The sequence below is a fragment of the Staurois parvus genome, unplaced genomic scaffold, assembly GCF_062004578.1.
Source record: "Staurois parvus isolate SC_StPar_1 unplaced genomic scaffold, SC_StPar_1.0 ptg000050l, whole genome shotgun sequence".
In the NCBI taxonomy this organism is placed as follows: Eukaryota; Metazoa; Chordata; class Amphibia; order Anura; family Ranidae; genus Staurois; species Staurois parvus.
The window spans coordinates 1768558-1791761 of NW_028317846.1; the positions used below are offsets into that span (position 1 = coordinate 1768558).

At 47.4% G+C, this 23204-nt stretch overlaps 2 protein-coding genes across 3 annotated transcripts in view; one reads left to right on the forward strand and one right to left on the reverse strand.

Moving 5' to 3' along the window:
• Positions 1–23204, forward strand: part of ZC3H12C (zinc finger CCCH-type containing 12C) — a 216868-nt gene that overhangs the window by 86247 nt on the left and 107417 nt on the right. Inside the window, exon 1 of one of the 2 annotated variants that reach the window (XM_089666132.1) lies at positions 8168–8245. The exons of the other annotated variant lie outside the window; for it this stretch is intronic. Coding sequence (XP_089522258.1) covers positions 8222–8245 — 24 coding nt within the window. The 5' untranslated portion in view covers positions 8168–8221. Of the gene's footprint in view, positions 1–8167; positions 8246–23204 lie in introns of those variants that run through there. 2 annotated transcript variants of the gene reach the window in all.
• On the reverse strand, positions 12897–19969 carry LOC149470223 (uncharacterized). Its single transcript, XM_089666122.1, has 2 exons — positions 19784–19969; positions 12897–19691 (listed from the first exon to the last, which is right to left on the reverse strand). The coding sequence occupies exon 2, from the start codon at positions 19382–19384 to the stop codon at positions 13271–13273; it is 6114 nt and encodes a 2037-aa protein (XP_089522248.1). The 5' UTR covers positions 19385–19691; positions 19784–19969; the 3' UTR covers positions 12897–13270.

Genomic DNA, 23204 nt, shown 5'->3' on the forward strand with positions numbered 1-23204 from the left:
GCCCATGCATGGGTACGAAGTTTACCAAATTGTTTCCTGGAGAATGTTTATTTTACTGTGCTCAATGTGTTAAACTAAAAAACACTCAGGGTTTAAAACTACTTTAAGAAGATTTTGCATCCCAATAATATTAGTATTGAAAAATCTGATTGAAGCGAACAAAAACTGGTTGACACAGGCTCTTAAAGCCCATTTCCAGGAATTAATAAAAATCAACCCTTGCAGTCTAAGGGTTAGATGCTTGTTATGTATAGAGGTGCAGGAATAAGATATAAATACTTACGTTATTCCTTTTGCCAGCAGGCTCGCTCCAGTGTAGTGACCGGTCCCGCGCAACCTTATTATCCCTGTATTGTATGTGGAGCACTACCTCCTTAGGAGTTGCTAGAGATTTGGGTCCCCTTATAGTCCTGCACAGCCAGGCATCACACATTCCTCTCAGACTTGCATCCAGGAGACAGTAACCAGTCCTTGAGCTTGGTTTTTGGATTTTATTAAGGGCTATATAACTTTGAAGGGGTAAGGGGGTATGGGATGCCCAAGAGAAATTCCTCTTCTCTCCAGCTGTCTGAAGGAGTCCCTGGGCATGGGATCAAGTGCCTGCCACTTCAGTGTGAAAGAGTCCTATGTAAGAAAGCTAATCCAGTTTCCCACTAGAGTGCCTCTTTCCATTAACTGGTCCAGGGGGTGTAGGGTTACTCACTCAGTCCTCTGCCTTTGAGCTGGTGGGTCAGTGGCTGCTTCCAGGCCTTCTGCTGGGCAACTCCTCCCCTGATGCACAGGTGGTCCTTGCTCTGGGGGCCGGTGAGGTCCTGAGCTTTCCTCCCTTTCCAGCACCACTGCCTGGGGGTGAGCCCCTTCCCAACTGGGCCCCTTCCCAGGCTCCTGCACCTTAGCCTTCTCTCTTCATCTTCCAGCCAAACTCTCCTCCTGCTGAGCAGGCTCTGTTCCTTTTAAGGGCTGCCCTGGACCCATGCCAAGCCTCCTGCTTGGGAATTGGCAAGGTCCCCTAAGTGTGCAGGCAATTCCCTCCTCGTCCCTGCCCACTGCATCTAGAATCTTCTCCAAGATTCTAGAGCAGGGGGGGGTATCATGGAATTGACCTACAGAGCCGCTGAGCTCTTACCAGAATTTTACCCTACTATTACACTCAGGCTGCTACTCAGCCCTCCAAAGAATTAAACTATAGCTCCCCCTGGCTATCTAGAGGGGTGCTACATATGCAATGATACAATGAAACTCTGCCCACAGATTGAGGCTTCAGGCTGTGGAGGAAAGCGCTAGAGCTGCCCGGAGTGGAATATATGGTAAGTACTATAGCCCAGGGGTGGACTGACAACTCATGGGGCCCCCGGGCAATAAGGGATCATGGGGCCCCTGTGTCCTCGCCCACACCCAAAAAAGTCTATGAAAAAGCCAATGAAAGATACCAGGGGCATCTCATGGGGCCCCCTTCTGACCCCAGGCCCTCGGGCAGTGCCAGAGTGCTCGAATGGTCAGTCCGCCCCTGCTATAGCCTGTATTTTAACCCATAGATAAATATGCATTCAACCCTTGCAGTGCATTGGGGCCCCACTGCAAGGGTGGATTTTTTTTAATGGGGACACATGTTCCAGTGACAATTGTCTAAGGTCACCGTTCATGGTACAATCTTACCGCACAGTCTTTGTACAATCAACTTTAAGTCTAGCAAACCTGTCATATGAGGACCTACCTTAGAGTTTTACTAAACCCAGGACCCTGCATTCACTATATTGGGTCTTCCACAGTACACAGAACATGGAAATGCAATTATTTTAGTAAATATAAACTGCTGAATACCTTTTCTCATCAGCAATATATAGCAGTCTTGTGACTTGTATCAGTGTCCAGCTGAGCATTGATTACTCTTGTAGGAGGAGTTTTCATTCCCCTCTGACTTTCCTATGAGGCTGTATGACCCCTGACCCTCTGTCCAGACAGTGCTGATTGGCCCTGAGCAAATCACTCAGGATGACTGAGGAACAGTGGAGTCACAGGATAGTTGCTGTTTGGACTTTATTCTTCTTTGCCCTAAACATTGGTGCTGTTAAATGGGACTTTCTATTTTATTCAAAGGACTTCTATGTTTATTTAAATGATTGTGCATAGGTGGTATTTTTTGACACTTTAATATTTAGGTCACAGCGCTGCCTCACATGGATATGTGATTGTAGTAGGAGATCCCTGTCCTCTGCCTCTCCAGTGGTGATCTCTGTCATCTGCCTCTCCAGCAGTGTTCCCTATTCTCTACCTCTCCAGCGGTAATCCCTGTCCTCTTCCTCTCCAGCGGTGATTCCTGTCCTCTCCCTCTAGCGGTGATCCCTGTCCTCTCCCTCTCCCTCTCTTGCGGTGATCCCTGTCCTTTCCCTCTCTAGCGGTAATCCCTGTTCTCTTCCTCTCCAGTGGTGATCCCTGTCCTTTCCCTCTCTAGCGGTAATCCCTGTCCTCTGCCTCTCCAGTGGTGATCTCTGTCCTCTGCCTCTCCAGCAGTGATCCCTATTCTCTACCTCTCCAGCTGTGATCCCTGTCCTCTCCCTTCCTAGTGGTGTTCCCTGTCCTCTCCCTCTAGTGGTGATCCCTGTCCTCTCCCTCTAGTGGTGATCCCTGTCCTCTCCCTCTCTAGTGGTGATCACTGTCCTTTGCCTCTCCAGCAGTGATCCCTGTCCTCTTCCTCTCCAGCGGTGATCCCTGTCCTCTCCCTCTCTAGCAGTGTTCCCTGCCCTCTCCCTCTAGTGGTGATCCCTGTCCTCTTCCTCTCCAGCGGTGATCCCTGTCCTCTCCCTCTCTAGCAGTGTTCCCTGCCCTCTCCCTCTAGTGGTGATCCCTGTCCTCTCCCTCTCTAGTGGTGATCCCTGTCCTTTCCATCTCTCTTGTGGCATTCCCTGTCCTCTCTCTCTCTAGTGGCGTTCCCTGTCCTCTCCCTCTAGTGGTGATCCTTGTCCTCTCCCTCTAGTGGTGATTCCTGTCCTTTCTCTCTCTCTAGTGGCGTTCCCTGTCCTTTCTCTCTCTCTCTCTAGTGGCATTCCCTGTCCTCTCCCTCTCTAGTGGGGATCCCTGTCCTCTCCTTCTCTAGTGGTGATCCCTGTCCTCTCCCTCTAGTGGTGATCCCTGTCCTCTCCCTCTAGTGGTGTTCCCTGTCCTCTCCCTCTAGTGGTGTTCCCTGTCCTCTCCCTCTCTAGCAGTGTTCTCTGTCCTCTCCCTCTCTAGTGGTATTCCCTGTCCTCTCCCTCTCTAGTGGTGTTCCATGTCCTCTGCCTCTCCAGTGGTGATCCCTGTCCTCTGCCTCTCCAGCAGTGATCCCTGTCCTGTTACCTGTCAGGGGTTTTCCCTGACCTCTGCCCTAACAGGAGTGTTCCCTGTCCTCTGCCCAACCAGGGGTGATGCCTGTCCTGTGCCTTTCCTGTGGTGAACCCTGTCCTTTGTCCTACCAGCAGTGACCCCTTTCCTCTGTCCTGCCAGTGGTGATCCCTGTCCTTTGTCCCACCAGCAGTGAACCCTGTCCTCTGCTTCTCATGTGGTAAGCTCTTTCATCTGCCTCTCCAGTGCTGATCCCTGTTCTCTGCCCTTCCATCAGTGACCCCTGTCTTCTGCCATGCCAGCACTGACCCCTGTCCTCGACCCTGCTTACCCTTGTCCTTGGCACATTTCTTACTGAATGTCCATCCTTTGCTCTGCTGCCCCCTGTACACTGCCCTGCTGCCCCCTGTATACTGCTCTGCTGCCCCCTGTATACTGCTCTGCTGTCCCCTGTACACTGCCCTGCTGCCCCCTGTATACTGCTCTGCTGCCCCCTGTACACTGCCCTGCTGCCCCCTGTATACTGCTCTGCTGCCCCCTGTATACTGCTCTGCTGTCCCCTGTACACTGCCCTGCTGCCCCCTGTATACTGCTCTGCTGTCCCCTGTACACTGCCCTGCTGCCCCCTGTATACTGCTCTGCTGCCCCCTGTACACTGCCCTGCTGCCCCCTGTATACTGCTCTGCTGCCCCCTGTACACTGCTCTGCTGCCCCCTGTACACTGCCCTGCTGCCCCTGTACACTGCCCTGCTGCCCCCTGTACACTGTCCTGCTGCCCCCTGTACACTACTCTGCTGCCCCTTGTACACTGTCCTGCTGCCCCCTGTACACTGCCCTGCTGCCCCTGTATACTGCTCTGCTGCCCCCTGTACACTGCCCTGCTGCCCCCTGTAGACTGCCCTTCTGCCCCTGTATACTGCCCTGCTGCCACCTGTATACTGCTCTAAAAAAACAATAGCCTCTGTACACTGCCTAAGTAACTTCTGATCCTATCCTGTGCCCTGCTGACCTCCTTTACACTGCCCTGCTGACCTCCCATCCTTTGCCCCCCTGGCATTATTTTTATGGCACCCCCACATCAGACAGGCTAGATCCGGCCCTGTTATAAGGAGGCAGAAAAACACAGTAAGACACAATTAAAAAAAAAAAAATAGATTACAGGACCATTAACCCCTTCCCATCCAACTCCATCACTCCTTTTACAGAGTCTTTTTGCCCAGGGGCAGGAAGGATTGCCTGATTACATTACCATTGTGATTGGCTGTCACAGTAGTCACATTATCAGGAACTGGTCCTGCTGGCTCATGATCATTACTTGAGACTGAGAGCTGTCTATGACAGCTCGGTCACTGTGCTGGCAGCATACAGTGGGTGCACATATATGTGGTGTGCGGGCGGTAAAGGCTAACCACACCTTTATCTACATGTTGCTAGGCATTCTTCTCACCCACCTCCAAAACAGCCCACCCCTCTACCAAAGTGCAGCGGTTCCTCTCCCCCACAGCATCTCTTAAACTTGAAATCGGTACAGCTGTGCAGAGCTCGGTCTGCACAGCCACATTATTAATTCACAGAGGTCTGTGAATTAAAGAACTACAAGTCCCACCTGCCACAGGCAGACAGTAGTTCTCAATTGAATACAAGTACAGTAATCAGCACACTTATAGTCTACTAACACTATCTCCAGCTCGCTAGCTGAAAGCGTGTACCTCTGTACGAGCGGAGTGCTGAAGGAAGAATCTACAGGAGCCTGGCATTGCACCAATTATCCACTGATCACAGGTGCAATGCTCTTCAAGCTCTTGTGAAAAAAAAAAATAATACATGCGCATTTTTTTCCTGCAAGATAATATAAACTTAGTCTGTAAAAGCCGCAATTTTTGCTGCTACACCAATGCCTTACATGGGTGGCATGAATTCAAGCTGTGGATGTGTATGGATTGTTTTTTGAAAAATAAGGATATCATTTCATGTCACTTTAGAGTGGAATTAAAACCAAAAGTAAACATTATTTATATTTCAGCTTACCAATTCTTAGATGTGGTGGCTATATTATTTTTCATTTTTAGACTTTCTTTCTTTTATTTTCATCTGGTGATCTGAACAATCTGTCCTGCAGATGTAAAAGTTAGAGGGTTGAGACAAACCAATGACAGAGGTGCTTACAATGATCAGCTTTTATTTATGTAAAACCTTTATCCCAAAAAGGAAAAAATCAGTTACTGTAACTATTAGCTGGAGTTTGGTTTCAATTTGTTAGTGTATCTAAATCTGCTACTACAGCTAACATTCCCCTCTCCCTGGACTGGCAATGCTGCTGTCCAAAGGTGTCCCTGTGCTACTTCATCCAGAGTGGGGGGACTCCAAGGCAGGCCAAACATTATGCATTTTTTTTTTCGTTCAGCCAGATGGACGACTCCCCCATCCACACATTTGATCCTCCTACTGAGCTCTTCTATTCTCATGGTAGGGCTTTCCCACCATCAGAACACAATGATCAGTGTTACCAGCTAAAGCCGGCAGCAAAAAGACTGACAGGGTGGTTGTACAGAAGTCGATTGATCGACTTCTGTGCAACCAGGATTGTACAGAACCCTGAACTGGCCGAATTTCAATCCATGTGTGGCCAGCTTAAAGTGATTCTAAAGGCTTAATTTAAAAAAACAAATACAAACATGTCTATACTTACCTGCTGTGTGCTGTGGTTTTGCACAGAGCAGCCCAGTCCCTCCTCTTCTTGGGTCCCCTTCAGCATTCCTAACCCCTTCCTCCTGCACGCAGCTAGCAAGCAGCTTGCTATGGGGGCACATGAGCATGCACACTCCCCAGCTGCTTCTCCTTGTGTCCATTCACTCATGGAGCCTTGGTTCGGCCCCACCCCCTCTCTTCTCATTGGCTCACTGGCTGTGATTGGCCAGTGTCTCAACCAATGAGGAGAGGGAGTCTAAGGATAGTTGAGACTCCAATGCACATTGCTGGATCAAGTGGGGGCTGAGGTGAGTATTAGAGGGGCTGCTGCAAATAGGTTTTTTACCTTCATGCACAGGATGCATGAAGGTAGAAAACCTTGACCCTTTACAACCTTTTTAAAGTGGAAGTAAGGTCCACTTTTTAACCACTTCCCCTCCAGAGGATTTACCCCCCTTCCTGAACAGGCCATTTTTTGCGATACGGCGCTGCGTTACTTTAATTGACAATTGCGTGGTTATGCAACGCTGCACCCAAATTAAATTTATGTCCTTTTTTCCCACAAATAGAGCTTACTTTCAGTGGTCATTGATCGTCTATGCGTTTTTCATTTTTTCATTATAAAGAAAAAAAGACTGACAATTTTGAAAAAAAAAACTATATTTTTTACTTTTTGCTATAAAACATGTCCAGTAAAAAACTTTAGAAAATTGAATTTCATCATAAGTTTAGACCAAAATGTATTCTGCTACATGTAAATGAATTGGTTTATGTGAAAGTTATAGCGTCGACAAATGGCGGCATATATACTGGAATTTTTTTTAAACTAGTAATGGCGGCGACCAGCGACTTATAGCGGGACTGCGGCGGTTGGAGCCATACATTTTGTGTGCGGTGCGATTGGAGCCGTACATTTCGTGTGCGGTGTGATCGGAGCCTTACATTTTGTGTGCGGTGAGATTGGAGCCAGATATTTCGAGTGTGGTGCGATTTGAGCCGTACATTTTGCGTGCGGTGCGATTGGAGCCGTACATTTTGCGTGCGGTGCGATTGGAGCCGTACATTTCACGTGCATGCGATTCGAGCCGTACATTTCGCGTGCGGTGCGATTCAAGCCGTATATTTCATGTGCGGTGTGATTGGAGCTGAATATTTTGTGTGCGGTGTGATTGGAGCCGTACATTTTGTGTGCGGTGCGATTGGAGCCCTACATTTCGTGTGCGATGCGATTGGAGCCGTACATTTTGTATGACTCTAATCACACCGTACCTGCACCAAAAACATGCAGGACCATTTTTTGGGTCCGCACTAGAATCGGATTGCATGGGTATTCACACCTATGTGATCCGATTCTGCACATCGCACTGCGTTTTGCGGACCACTTTCAGGATGTTAACATACACACCTGCAGCAGTTCGCATGAACGGGGTGCGATTCTGATGTGGTGCGGTATTCGCACTGACAACTCTGCAAATTCCACACTGCATCAGTGTGAACCAGGGCTAAGTCTAGGTTCACACCTATGCGTTTTCCGTTGTGTTTTGCAGAAACGCACAGCAGTCCATTTAACGTGATTTTCTCTGGGACAGGTTGACATCTCTGCGTTTTCACCCAATGCATTTTTTGGAAAGGGTCATAATGTGCAAATACACAAGTCATCAGTGCAGGAGGACCCCAGGCTAGAACTAGCAGTTCATCAGCACAGTGTCCCTGGAAGCCATCAGAAGCCCCTGCCTGGCCCATGCCTGCTCCCCCCTCCATCATCAGGCGGCAATAAAACTTTTGCCACCCCATCATGTGCAGCCTTTGTCCTGGGGATGCAGAGACAATGGCAGAACGTGAGCTCAGTGCAGAGCCAGGTGCTTTTTGTTGGCAGCTCGCTTCCTAATGACTCGGGCTCTCACCCAGCAGCTGCCTTGCTGCCTCCTTTGTATGGGCCATTGTTGCAGCACGCCCCTTGTTAATGCACAGCCTGCCCGGGGCAGAGCCTGGGAACACATTGAACTGGAGGAGCCTCCAGAGCTGACACTGGGCTGGCTGGGGGAGCTTTGCATCTGCCTGGCCCCAGTCATTGTCAGCAGGCTGCTCTGCCATTGGCTGCCTGTACTGCTGGCTAATAGGTTCAGCACAGACACTGCTCTGCCATCTGTCCCACTCTTTATTGTTCATCCTGCCTGCAACCAGCACTGGGTTGAGGACTGCTCCAAAGAAGCCAATGTCTGTGTGCTCCCCAGCTAAAGTAAGTACAGCTTCCTACGGCTGTGATTGTCCCTATATGTCTGTGCTGTGTGCATTACACGCAACATGCAACATGCTTCCATTGTGTGTCTTCTGTTGACTTGCATTGTGCTGTATGGAACCTGTATACAGTCATCGGATGCACAGCAGGTGCTACAGGGGGTTGCTGCAGCTCGCACAAGGACCTTCTGCTTGTATCTTTGTATTAGTGGTATCTCAACCTTTAATGAACATGGAGTCACCTGTAACTTTCAGGGAAACAATGCTAATAATTACTATATCTACAGCTCACTGTACATTAGAGTGATGGTCATTCAGAAGAATACTTCTCTTCGGCCAATCTCCTTTGGATCTCCAAAACTAATAGGACAAAATTAAACAATCAATTCAATTTTGTATCAAATAAGACAGGCTCTTGCTCTGCATAGTTGATGGTAGATCTAAATGAGATTGTACAATCAGATTGCAAAGTGTGTAGCCAGCTTTAGAGTTGTGGTCTTCAGGAAAAATGTTCCTTACTGTTGTGTTCATCACGAGGAATGCCCCATTTCAGTTGTAGTCATTGGGAAGAATGCTCCTTACAGTTGTGGCCATCAGGAAGAATCCCTCATTACAGTTATGTTTGTCAGGAGGAATGCCACCTTTCAGTTGTAGTCATTGGAAAGAAGGCCCCTTACAGCTGTGGTCATCAGGAAGGATCATCTCCTTATAGCTCTGTTCATTGGGAGCAATGCTCCATTACAGTTGTAGTCATTGGCAAGAAGGCCTCTTATAGATGTAGTCATTAGGAAGAATGTCCCCTCACATTGATGATCTTTGGGAGAAATGCCCCATATATTGGTGGTTACGAGGAGGAATGCCCCCTTAGAGTTGTAGTCATCAGGAAAAATGCCGCCTTACATTGGTGGTTATCGAGAGGAATGACCTCTTACATTGGTGGTCATAAGGAGGATGATCATCAGGAGAAATGCCCCATATATTGGTGGTCACAGGGAGGAATGCCCCCATACAGCTGTAGTCATCAGGAAGAAAGCCCCCTTACATTGGTGGTTATTGGGAGGAATGCCCCCTCACCTTGGGGCAGGAGGATGCCCCCTAACAGTTGTGGTCTTTCGGAGTAATGCTCTCTTATATTGGTGGTCATCAGGAGGAATGCCCCCTCACCTTGGTGGGCATAGGGAGGAATTCCCCTTATATTAAAGGTCATAAGGAGAAATACCCCCTTACATTGATGGTTATAGGGAGCAATGCCCCCTTACACTGATGGTCATAGGGAGGAATACCCCCTTACGTTGGTGGGCCTGGAATGAATGCCCCCTTACATTGCTGGTCATCGAGAGGAATGCCCCCTTACAGTTAAGTCATTGGAAGGAATGCCCCTTACAGCTGAATCATTGGGAAGAATGCCTCTTTAAATAGGTGGTCATCGAGAGGAATGCCCCCTCACCTTGGTGGGCATAAGAAGCAATGCCCCCTTATTTTGATGGTCATAGGGAGGAATACCCCCTTACATCGATGTGCATAGGGAGGAATGCTCCTTACATTGATGGTCATAGGGAGGAATGCCCCCTTACATTGGTGGGCCTAGGAATTAATGCCCCCTGACATTGGTGGTCATCATGAGGAATGCCCCCTTGCAGTTAAGTCATTCCAAGGAATGCCCCCTCACAGCTGAATCATTGAGAAGAATGCCTCTTTACATGGGTTGTCATCAGGAGGAATGCCCCCACACCTTGGTGGGCAAAGGGAGGAATGCCCCCTTATTTTTATGGTCATAGGAAGGAATACCCCCCTACATTGATGGTCATAGGGAGGAATGCCCCCTTACATTGATGGTCATAGGAAGCAATGCCCCCTTACATTGGTAGGCCTAGGAATGAATGCCCCCTGACATTGGTGGTCATCATGAGGCATGCCCCCTTGCATTTAAGTCATTGCAAGGAATGGCGCCTTACAGCTGAATCATTTGGAAGAATGCCTTTTTACATGGGTTGCAATCGGGAGGAATGCCCCCTCACCTTGGTGGGCATTGGGAGGAATGCCCCCTTATTTTGATGGTCATAGGGAGGAATACCTCCTTACATTGATGGTCATAGGGAGGAATGCCCCCTTACATTGGTGGGCCTAGGAATGAATGCCCTCTGACATTGGTGGTCATTGTGAGGAATGCCTCTTACATGGGTTGTCATTGGGAGGAATACCCCCTTATTTTTATGGTCAAAGAGAGGACTACCCCCTTACATTGATGGGCATAGGGAGGAATGCCCCCTTACATTGGTGAGTCTAGGAATGAATGCCCCTTTATATTGCTGGTTATCATGAGGAATTCCCCCTTACGGTTAAGTCATTGGAAGGAATGCCCCCTTATAGTTGAATCATTCGGAAGAATGTCTCTTTACGTGGGTGGTCATCAGGAGGAATGCCCCCTCACCATGGTGGGCATAGTGAGGAATGCCCCCTTACATTGATTGTCATCGGGAGGAATGCCCCCTTACATTGATGGTCATAGGGAGGAGTGCCCCCTTACATTGATTGTCATAGGGAGGAATGCCCTCTTACATTGATGGTCATATGGAGGAGTGCCCCCTTACATTGATTGTCATAGGAAGGAATGCCTCCTTACATTGATAGTCATTGGGAAGAATGCCCACTTACATTGATGGTCATAGGGAGGAGTGCCCCCTTACATTGATTGTCATAGGAAGGAATGCCTCCTTACATTGATAGTCATTGGGAAGAATGCCCACTTACATTGGTGGGCTTAGGGAGTAGTGCCCACGTCCATTCGCGTTCATCAAGAAAAATGTCCCACACATTGGTGGTCACGGGAGGAATGACCCCTTATAGTTGTGGTCATTAGGAAGAATGCTCTTTTACTGTTGTATTCATTAGGAAGAACGCCCCCTTTAAAGATACAGAAGCTAAAAAGATCATTGGTGTCATAGGTTACTTATCTGAGAGTCAGAAAATGCTAATTGTTCAGGGAATTCTGGCATCCTTTGGAGGAACCCTGGTTGAGAATTGTTGGGTTACACTGTACAAGGAGGGAGGTGACTGTAGTATCCAGATGCGGCATGCTGGCAGCAGATACGGAAAGTGGGCACAGATGTTACAGATAGTGAATCTAAAGGTGTATAGACATCTGTAGGACCATGCTTTGATTGTCAGCTCTTTGAGCAGAGTAAACATTGTGCTTTCTGCTTCAAAACATCATATGAATAAAATGAGATCTTTCCCCTCCAGCAACCAGTCTTGTGTGATCTCTCATTCATTTGTAACGAGGATTTTGGTTACTATAAGAAAAAATCTCCTCTTAATTTGATTTTTGCAAATCAGTTCTACTGTTATGCCAGATCTTTATAGATGTTTCCTCTTTAGTATGAGGTATGATCCTTACATCAAGTCTGGTTCTTATCTTTCCTCCAAGAAACAGATCAATCTTTGCTGTAACTTTCCACAAATGTTTCCCTGTCATTGTAAAAAATGTTTGTAGACAATTGTACTTGTTATGCCTAATAGCATAATACCTGTGATGTTATGTGGAGTCAGAATTGTTTTTTTATACATAATTTCTATTTGTATTTATGTACTGGTATTGTTTTTGTTTAAGGGAATAGAAAAAAATTGAGCAATAGTCAAAAAGTCCACATCTGCAGACTTTGCTGGAAATGTGGATGCTGTATTGAAGTAACTGACCTGCGCTCTGCGTCCAGCTGTGCGTGGCCAAGTCTGTAGGTAGCCATGTATAGTGCATGTCGTGAGGAGGTTGTACGAGTGGGAGGAGGTTGGGGGGCAGGGGGTCTGTGTGTGATATCCATTGTAAAGGCCTGCTCTCTATTCTGTGCTCAGGCAGCACGCCTAACTCAAGAGGGTCTTTGTAAAGCTGGGCTGTAGGGGGCAGGTGCAGGAAAGGGTTAAAGTAAAGGCATCACCCCTGCCACATGCCCTATTATTTGAACATATGCATTAGGCTATTGAAAGTTTTCAGGAGATGGGCAGGCCACCAGTTGCCGGTCTCCTGCAGCTCCAGTAGACATCTGTTGCCCCAGAGAGTATTAACCAATCTGTTCAATGGGACATCTTTTCTTTGTGAGAGGGAGGTGCGCAGACAACGGCAATGGCTGAAACACAATGGTAATTAAATACACAGAAACCAGGCCCACAGCTTTTTATTACATATTCATTCTTTTTCCAGCATTGTCTCTGAACATTGGACAAATGCATTTTTTAGGAAGCGCTGTCATGCTCACATCCTAAATGTATTCACAGGAATAAAAATGACAGAATGGTATTGGCCCGTTCATTTTTTCTGACTATTTTTTAAGAGTGTTTATTTTTATTATAACATAATCGGAATATCTATACCTGGAACATATCTACATCCACCTGTCTAGACACGCACGCACTACGCACACATACGAATATAATGCTATTGCTTTTTTAATTAATTTATTCCAAGTATTTATATAATGCCTACAGTATACACAGTGCCTTACATATTATACATTTACATAAGCCCCTACCCTCAAGGAACGTACAATCTAAGGTCTCTATCTCACATGCATTGTCCTGCCTTCTCTGCAGTTATGAAAGGGTTACAGAGGATTACAGGCAGTATAACCTTTGATGTCCACACAGTAAAGAGTCGATGATTGATAACCGATGATCTTTTACTGATAACATGTGACATAATGAGAATGCGGTAAAACTGAAATACAAACATAATAAACAGACATGAGTACATATCTAACTACCTAGCTATATACATAACATTCCTCAGTACATAGGAGGGGTACTTACAGACTTTGGGGGTCTAATCAAGCCCATATATGAAGAGGGAACAGCATCCCACATGTACTTGTATTGTAGAATTTCTTCAGTCTGAAGAGATGAGGTCACTTCCTCCCAAGTTAGCAAACAGGAAGTCTCAGGCCTTAAGGGGACAGACACTGCTGAATGCTAAAGAATACCTTGTGTAATACAAGGCAGCACACTCCCCACCTGGCATAATAATGATATGCCACTATTAAACTCTTGGAAGGAGTAAAACGACTTCCGCGATGGGCCTAAGGTACACCTTAGGGGTGCCCTGTTTTACTACTCTGACCTCTACTTTCCTGACTCTGCTATCACTACTAGCATCAGTCCCCACAATGAGTCCAATTGGCCACTCGTTCCTGTGGACCTGAGAGTCTTTTAGTAGAACAACATCTCCCACTTGTAAGTTGGGCTTGTCGGCTTGCCATTTGTTGCGTGGTTGGAGGGTCGTCAGGTACTCCTGTCTCCATCTCTTCCAGAAGATATCGGCAAGGCTTTGAACTTGTTTCCATTGCTTGGTGTACAAGTCTTTAAGATCAAAGTCCCCGTTGGGAGCTGTCACCATCTCCATCTTCTGGGTCAGCAACGTTGCTGGTGTCAAGACGGTTGGCATCTCTGGGTCAGTAGACACTGGGACCAAAGGTCTGGCATTCATGATAGCCATGACTTCAGCCATCAGCGTGGTTAGGACTTCGTGTGTGAGACGAGTAGATCCAATCTTTAGAAGCATTGCATCTAGAATGCGGCGAGCTACTCCAATCATCCTCTCCCAAGCTCCTCCCATATGTGAGGCATGAGGAGGATTGAAGATCCAAGTGCATCTTTGGTTTTGAAGATAGTTACTTGTCTCTGAGTCTGTTGCAATGATCTTCAATTCCTTGCAGGCTCCAATAAAGTTTGTGCCACAATCAGAACGAATCTGTTTTGCTGGTCCTCGAATGGAGAAAAATCTTCTCAAGGCATTGATGAAGCTTGAGGTAGATAAAGACTCAATTACCTCAATGTGAACTGCTCTGGTACTCATACACGAGAAAAGAACAGCCCAGCGTTTGCTCTCTGCACTGCCTCCTCTGGTCTTGCGAGAAGAAATGTTCCAAGGACCAAAAACGTCCAGGCCTACATTTGTGAATGGAGGATCTGAAGCCAGCCTGTCTGGAGGTAAGTCTGACATCTTCTGGACTTCAAGTTTTCCTCTGATTTTCTTGCAAATTACACATTTGTTAATCACACTGGAGACTAGTCTTTTACCTCCTAGGATCCACAATCCAGCTGAGCGGACTGCTCCTTCAGTGAGGTGGCGACCTTGATGTGCAACTTGCTCGTGGTGATGTCTTGTCAGAAGAACGGCAACGTGATGATTCTTGGGTATGACAAAGGGATGTTTTTCTAGAATAGTCGTATCAGCTGCGGGTAGACGACCTCCAAGTCTCATCACTCCATTTTCATCAAGGACAGGGTTCAACCTTTTGAGTGGGCTGTGTTTAGAAAGTTCTTCTTTCTTGAGAAGACATTGAATTTCTTCCTTAAAGGCTTCCTGCTGAACACATCTGATAATGGTGACATTGGCTTGCTCAAGATAGTCATTGTTACCCTGGTCAACACTGGCTGTTTTGCTGAAGGATCTGGCCAAGCAGATGAGTTTCCCTATGGCACGGATGAGTGACTTCCAGCTGGAAAACCTTTCGAACCTACATGAGCCAAGACCTTCTCTGGTGGTTAGAGTCTTGTAAACTGCAACTAGAGGTCTTACCTCTTTGTCTTGGTCTGGTTCTACAAGCTGAAAAGTTCCTTTCTGATCAGTCTCTTCAGTTTCTGGTCCAGTCAAGAAGGATGGACCTGTGAACCAGTTAGTCTGTTTGAGGACAGCAGCTGGTACCAGTCTAGTCCCATGATCAGCAGGGTTCTTGTCTGTACTGATGTGATGCCACTGTTCTGGACTTGTACACTTTCTGATACGTGTCACTCTGTTTGACACGTATGTGTAGAATCTTCTTGAAGCGTTATGGATATAACCTAAAACAATCTTGCTGTCTGTGTAGAAGTTCACTGCATGGATCTCGATGTCCAGTTCCGCAATGAGTAAGTCTGCTATCTCCACAGCTAGGACAGCAGCACAAAGTTCTAAGCGTGGGACTGTGTGAGCAGGTCTTGGAGCCAGTTTGGACTTTCCCAAGATGAATCCTGCATGGCTTTGTCCCTGAGTGTCTATGACTCTAAGGTAGGCTACAGCTGCTATAGCCACGGTGGATGCATCTGAAAACACGTGTATCTCTCTTCGTTTTGTAACAGACAAAGAAACAGAGACGTATGGTCTTTGGATGCTAAATCGCTCAAGCTCCAGCAAAGAGTCTTTCCACAACTTCCACTGCATTTCTTTCTTTTCAGGTAGAGGTGTGTCCCAATCACTTTGTTCTAGCTCAGTTGTAATCTCTCTCAAAAGAGCTTTGCCTTGCATAGTGATGGGTGCTACGAACCCCAAGGGATCGTAAAGACTGTTGACCGTAGACAAGACACCTCGCTTTGTGAAAGGCTTCTCTTCCCTGGATACTCGGAAGGTGAAGCTGTCAGTTTTCAAGTCCCAACTAAGCCCTAAGCTTCTTTGAAGGGGTGGTGAATCTGTACCTAGATCTAGGTCTTTGAGGTCTTTTGCACGGTCTTCTGCTGGGAATGCTTCCATGACTTTGCTGTTGTTGGAAGCCACTTTGTGCAGTCTTATGTTAGATTCTGCTAGCAAGTCTCTAGTGCTTTTCAAAATGTCAATGGCTTCTCCACTACTGGAGAAGGAAGCAAGTCCATCATCTACATAAAAGTTTTTCATAACAAATTGTTTGGCTTCAGGGTTGTGTCTGTCACCTTGCTGCGCTGCTCGTCTCAAGTTGTAGATAGCGACAGCTGGTGAGGGACTGTTCCCAAACACATGTACTTTCATCCTATACTCTATGATACCTTTGTTGAGGTCGTTGTCTTCATACCATAGGAACCTCAGGTAGTCTCTGTGGTCTTCACGGACAAGGAAACAGTAGAACATCTGCTGTACATCTGCTGTTACTGCAACAAGTTCTCTTCGGAATCTGATAAGGACTCCAAGAAGTGTGTTGTTCAGGTCTGGTCCGCTGAGAAGTACATCATTAAGGGAAATACCTTCATGCTTTGCACTGGAATCAAATACTACACGTATCTGACCTGGTTTTTGAGGATGGTACACTCCGAATATTGGCAAGTACCAGCGTTCTTGTTTTTCATGCAGTGCTGGTGCTTTTTCCACTTGATCTTTGTCAAAGATTTTCCGCATGAATTCTTGGAAGTGTTCTTTCATGTCTGGCTTTCTTTCAAGAGTGCGCTGCAATAGCGCAAGGCGTTTCTCTGCTTGCACTCTGTTGTTGGGAAGACGATGCCGTGGTGTACGGAATGGTAGTGGGGCTACCCAACTGCCTGCTTTGTCTTTGAAGACTTCTCTGTCCATGATCTCAAGGAAGAGGTTATCTTCAACAGATGGTGCTAGTTTGTCATCATCTTGAGTTCTCTCAAACACTTTGTGGCCTAGCTGATCTGAATCTTCAGCTGAGGCTGTATCTTCCAGGAACCTCTGGATGTTCTGGGGATGTGTTGGGTTAGATAGTTTCTCTTTAATCTGAATGCTGTTATTACATGGGCAAAGACATGATGTGCGACCGTTCTGCAGCAGATTTGTTCTGTAGACATTCACCTTTGTGGGTTTGTGAAGTCCGTCCAGACATACATTTCCAACGATAACCCATCCAAGATCAAGACGTTGAGAAAATGGTGCATTGTGCGGCCCATTGTATTGTTCTCTGACCTTGTGCACTCTCAGTATGTCTCTTCCTAGTAGAAGGACGATTGCAGCATCTGGGTTGAGTGCTGGGATCTTGTCTGCTATTCGCATGAGATGAGGGTAGTGACGTGCCACTTCAGGTGTGGGAATCTCTGACCTGTCATCTGGTATCATGTCACATTCTATGAGGGTAGGAAGAGTCAGCTGCGTCTTGCCATCTAATGACTCGATGGTGTAGTTGTTTGCTCTTCTCCCTGATGTCTCTATAACTCCAGAACATGTCTTCAAGGTGTATGGAGTTGAACTTCCTGTGTCACCGAAGAGGTCAAAGAACTCTGTCTTTGCTAGAGACCTGTTGCTTTGTTCATCTAGGACTGTATACATCTTCACTGCCTTTTCTCTGAGACCGTTGGGATACACTTTGACTAAGCATATCTTGGAGCATGATCTAGAGAGTCCTGGTTCTGTACAGATCTCAGTGCACTTTGAAGTTATCGCTGGTGTTGCACTTTCTTTTTGCTCCCCACCATGATCTTCTTGAGTTGCTGGAACTTCTGATCTCCATGGTGGTGGTCCTGGGTGCAGTGCTGACAGATGTCGGTCATTGTTGCATTCTGTGCACCGTATTTCTCTCTTACAGTCTTTTGCAAGATGTTGCATTGAGGCGCAGCATCTGAAACAAATGTGATTGTCTTTAAGGTAAGCCTTGCGCTCCTCTAATGTCTTACTTCTGAAACTGCGACATTTTCTTAGTGGATGAGGCTTGTTGTGTATTGGGCACTGTTTGTCTGGATCCTCAACTTCTTTGCTTGTGTTGTCTTCCTGATTGGCTGCAGCCTCAGGCGGGACTTCTGTCTTCCGCACAGACACTGTTGCTCTGCGTTCTTTGTAGTGTACTGGCAGCTGCTTCTCTGTCCTTGGGGAGCTTGCAACTCTCTTATTCAGGAAGGCGAAGCTTGGGTCATTACGTGTCTTAGCTTGGTCTACAACGAATTCAGCAAGGAAGACAAACGGTGGAAATGCAACTCGATAGTCTTTCTTGTATCTGGATGCTTGAGAGACCCACCTTTCTTGCAGGTTGAAAGGGAGCTTCTCGATTATGGGCTCTACTCCACGTGCTGTGTCTAAGTATAAGAGACCTGGCAGAGTTCCACTAGTCTTTGCTGCTTCTATCTCTAGGAGTAGGTCTCCAAGCTCTCTCAGCTTCTGATTGTCTTTGTTTGTCATTTTTGGGCAAGTTTCAATTTTCTTTAAAAGTGCTTCTTCTATTACTTCAGGTGACCCATAGCAGTCTTCCATTCTCTGCCAGACCATCGCAAGTCCTGCTGTTGCATCATGGACATGCACTGACCTGATTCTTTTGGCCTGCTCTGAGGACTCTGGTCCTAGGTATTTGGCGAGTAGGTCGAGCTTCTCTCTGTCTGTCAGCTCTAAGTTTTGGGTGCTGCTTAGGAAGGATGACCTCCAGGCCCAGTAGTTTTCAGGACGATCGTCAAACTTCAAGAGACCAGTGCTCACCATCTCACGGCGCATCAGGTATTTCGACACGTCTGTAACCTTTGCTGTGTCAGCTGCGTTTGTTCTGGGTACAAACACGGGACTGCTGGCTGATAGTGACTGATGGGTTCGTTGAGGTATTTGACTAAGTCTATTTTGGTCAGATGGTTGCTCTCTATTGTAGTCTAGATCTGGTTTTGCACGAGGAGAGGTTATATCGCCATCTACTTGGTTACTTAGCGTGTTGGCGGTTTGGTATCTGACCCCGTGATTGGTTGACTTATCACGTGGCGGTTCAGGTTCAGTCTTGTAGTGATGCGTAACATCAAAGCTGTCTGCTCCCAACTGGGTCCTTGATGGTTTCGGTGCATCACTAGGCTGTTTATCAGGGTACAGGGTTGCTTGTGATTGCACGTACTCACGGGTGCGTTGGAATGTACTGAGAGGTGTTATCAGGGTTTCCAGTACATCGCTCTCTACAAACTGAATATCTGCAGCTCTCGCGAGAACTTCGGCTTCAGCTATGGCTGCTGCAGCTATTTTCTGTTGCTTAAGTATGTGTAAAGAGGCTTGTACTTCTGCCTTTCTCCTAAGCGTTTCTGCTTCTCTCCTTTTTATTTCAGCTTCCCCTTCGGCTTGTCTCTTCTTCTGCTCTTCATCTAGGTAGCCTTGCTCTTTCATAAGCTCTGCTTCCCGTATGGCATAGGAGGCCATGGCGCATGCGGCCTCGGCCTTGGCTTGTGCCCTGGCGGCGATAGCGCTGACTGAAGACAAGTTTGTGACACTAGAATGTCTGGAACTTGTATGCTTACTCCTGGCTGCCCCAGCACTGACTGACGATAGGTCTGTGACGTTTGAATGCCTGGAACTTGAACGCTTAGATCTGGCGGTTTCTGCTTTGGATGACGACAGATCCGATTTGTTATAAGTTCTCGGCGTGCTGCATTGTGACCTAGTTTCCAGCGTACTGTGCATATTTTCTTCCTGTTTGCATGAGATTTTAGGAAGGGTTAATTTAGTGATATCTTTCATGGAGCTGAGTTGGTTTCACTTTGCTATGCCTAGACTGGCTGTGCTGTGGGGATTTCACACACACGTGCTGCTGTATTAACAGTTAAGAGTCTTTTCTGTGTTGTGGGGCCTGCTGTAGATTTTTCACACAATGTGCTCTGAAGTAACCGTGTAAGTCTTTTTACTGTCCTGCCTTCTCTGCAGTTATGAAAGGGTTACAGAGGATTACAGGCAGTATAACCTTTGATGTCCACACAGTAAAGAGTCGATGATTGATAACCGATGATCTTTTACTGATAACATGTGACATAATGAGAATGCGGTAAAACTGAAATACAAACATAATAAACAGACATGAGTACATATCTAACTACCTAGCTATATACATAACATTCCTCAGTACATAGGAGGGGTACTTACAGACTTTGGGGGTCTAATCAAGCCCATATATGAAGAGGGAACAGCATCCCACATGTACTTGTATTGTAGAATTTCTTCAGTCTGAAGAGATGAGGTCACTTCCTCCCAAGTTAGCAAACAGGAAGTCTCAGGCCTTAAGGGGACAGACACTGCTGAATGCTAAAGAATACCTTGTGTAATACAAGGCAGCACATGCATATATACACATACTAGGGCCAATTTAGGCAGGAGCCAATTAGGCTAAGGTATCACGCATTTTGGTGTGTGCGAAAACACGCAAGTTAGCAGATGCGTGGGGGTACCGTTAGTAATTAATGACACTGCCCCGCATTTGCTAAAGAGCAGTACATTTCTGTGCTTGTCGGGTAAGCAAGCAACTTTGTGCATGTTTCCAACAGGCACAAAGAGTGAACATAGCCTTAAATCAGTGATGGCGAACCCATGGCACGCGTGCCACAGCCGGCACGCCGAGCCTTATCTGTGGGCACGCCAGGAGAATACCGTATTTTTCGCTCCATAAGACGCACTTTTTTTCCCCCAAAAAAGGGGGGAAAATGTCAGTGCGTCTTATGGAGCGAATATAGAGCGGCCGGTCCGGTATTTCCACCGCCGCCGTGTCAGAATACCGGGCCGGCCGCTCAGCTCTACAGTGGGACCGTACCTGTCCCTCTATCCAGCGGCGCGCTGTCTTCCCGGCTTCTGTAGTGTGCGTGACAGCCGGGTCCCAAGTGCGCATGCGCAAGAAGCAGTGCTCTTTGTGAATGGTAAGGCGGTACCTGGGACACATGACAGATCCCAGAAGCCGCCGGACCAATCACAAAGCGCAGCGCTTCTCGCGCATGCGCACTGGGCATCCGGCTGTCCGACGAGCGCCCACACTACAGAAGCCGGGAAGACAGCGCGCGGCTGGATAAAGGAACAGGTAAGATAAAAAAAAAACTCTGCGGAAGTAAGAGCGGGTACCTGTCAAATTCAGGTACCCGCTCCCCCTCCCTCCCCAAAGGTCAGCAGTCATCTGTACTGTCCGCAGTCTCTGGTCATCCCTGTGCTTTCCGCAGTCTCTGGTCATCTCCTGTACTGTCCGCAGTCTCTGGTCATCCCTGTACTGTCCGCAGTCTCTGGTCATCCCTGTACAGTGTCCGCAGTCTCTGGTCATCCCTGTACTGTGTCCGCAGTCTCTGGTCATCCCTGTACTGTGTCCGCAGTCTCTGGTCATCCCTGTACTGTGTCCGCAGTCTCTGGTCATCCCTGTACTGTGTCCGCAGTCTCTGGTCATCCCTGTACTGTGTCCGCAGTCTCTGGTCATCCCTGTACTGTGTCCGCAGTCTCTGGTCATCTCCTGTACTGTGTCCGCAGTCTCTGGTCATCCCTGTACTGTGTCCGCAGTCTCTGGTCATCCCTGTACTGTGTCCGCAGTCTCTGGTCATCCCTGTACTGTGTCCGCAGTCTCTGGTCATCCCCTGTACCGTGTCCGCAGTCTCTGGTCATCCCTGTACCGTGTCCGCAGTCTCTGGTCATCTCCTGTACCGTGTCCGCAGTCTCTGGTCATCTCCTGTACCGTGTCCGCAGTCTCTGGTCATTCCTGTTCCGTGTCCGCAGTCTCTGGTCATCCCTGTACCGTGTCCGCAGTCTCTGGTCATCCCTGTACCGTGTCCGCAGTCTCTGGTCATCCCTGTACCGTGTCCGCAGTCTCTGGTCATCCCTGTACCGTGTCCGCAGTCTCTGGTCATCCCTGTACCGTGTCCGCAGTCTCTGGTCATCCCTGTACCGTGTCCGCAGTCTCTGGTCATCCCTGTACCGTGTCCGCAGTCTCTGGTCATCCCTGTACCGTGTCCGCAGTCTCTGGTCATCCCTGTACCGTGTCCGTAGTCTCTGGTCATCCCTGTACCGTGTCCGCAGTCTCTGGTCATCCCCTGTACCGTGTCCGCAGTCTCTGGTCATCCCTGTACCGTGTCCGCAGTCTCTGGTCATCTCCTGTACCGTGTCCGCAGTCTCTGGTCATCTCCTGTACCGTGTCCGCAGTCTCTGGTCATTCCTGTTCCGTGTCCGCAGTCTCTGGTCATCCCTGTACCGTGTCCGCAGTCTCTGGTCATCCCTGTACCGTGTCCGCAGTCTCTGGTCATCCCTGTACCGTGTCCGCAGTCTCTGGTCATCCCTGTACCGTGTCCGCAGTCTCTGGTCATCCCTGTACCGTGTCCGCAGTCTCTGGTCATCCCTGTACCGTGTCTGTAGTCTCTGGTCATCCCTGTACCGTGTCCGCAGTCTCTGGTCATCCCTGTACTGTGTCCGCAGTCTCTGGTCATCCCTGTACTGTTAATTAGTTTGCACTACTGTACGAGTTGTTTTTTCTAACCCAAAAGCTCGATATTCAGGTTTCATTGCAGTGTTGGCACTTCGAAAGAAATAAGTTGGTTTTGGGTTGCAGTTTGGGCACTCGGGCTCAAAAAGGTTCGCAATCACTGCCTTAAATGGACCTTCACTTAATACCTTTTTTTCATTTTCAACCCCACTCACTCCCCAGCCACCATTCTCTCTTAGTTGTGAATCACATCTCCTCTGTGTGATATGTAGCCTCCTTAGATACATATATCACATATCCCAGGATGCTTCATAGTTACATACTTATTCTGGCTGAAAAAGACAAAAGTCCATCCAGTTCAACCATTAAAAAAAAAGTTATAATCCTACACCAACAGTTGATACATAAGAAAGCAAAAAAAGCCCAGCAAAACATAATCCAATTTGCTCCTGCAGAGAAAAAAAATTCCTTCTTGATCCCCTGAGAGGCAATCGGATTTTCCCTGGATCAACTTTACCTATAAATGTTAGTATCCAGTTATATTCTGCGTATCTAAGAACGAATCCAGGCATTTTTAAAGCAATCCACTGAACTGGCCAGAACCAACTCTTGAGGGAGTCTATTCCACATTTTCACAGCTCTCACTGTGAAGAAACCTTTCCGTGTTTGGAGATTAAATTTCTTTTCCTCCAGATGTACAGAGTGCCCCCTTGTCTTCTGTGATGACCTCAGGGTGAATACCTCTACACGGAGTTCACTATATGAACCACTGATGTATTTATATATGTTGATCATATCCCTCCTTAATCTCCTCTTCTCAAGAGAGAATAAATTTGGTTCCTCTAATCTTTCCTCATAGCTGAGCTCCTCCATGCCTCTTATCAGTTTGGTTGCCCTTCTCTGTACTTTTTCCAGTTCCCCAATGTTCTTTTTGTGAATTGATGCCCAAAACTGAACTGCATGTTCCAGATGAGGTGTTACTAATGATTTGTACAGGGGTAAAATGATATCTCTCTCTCTGGACTCTATACCTCTTAATACAAGAGAGGATTTTGCTCACTTTAGAAACCGCAGCTTGGCATTGCATGGCAGTATTAAGCTTGTGATCTACAAGGAATCCCA

Bases quoted from the DNA above. Each gene is read 5' to 3' on its own strand.
- LOC149470223 (XM_089666122.1), bottom strand. From the start codon at position 19,384: ATGAAAGATATCACTAAATTAACCCTTCCTAAAATCTCATGCAAACAG.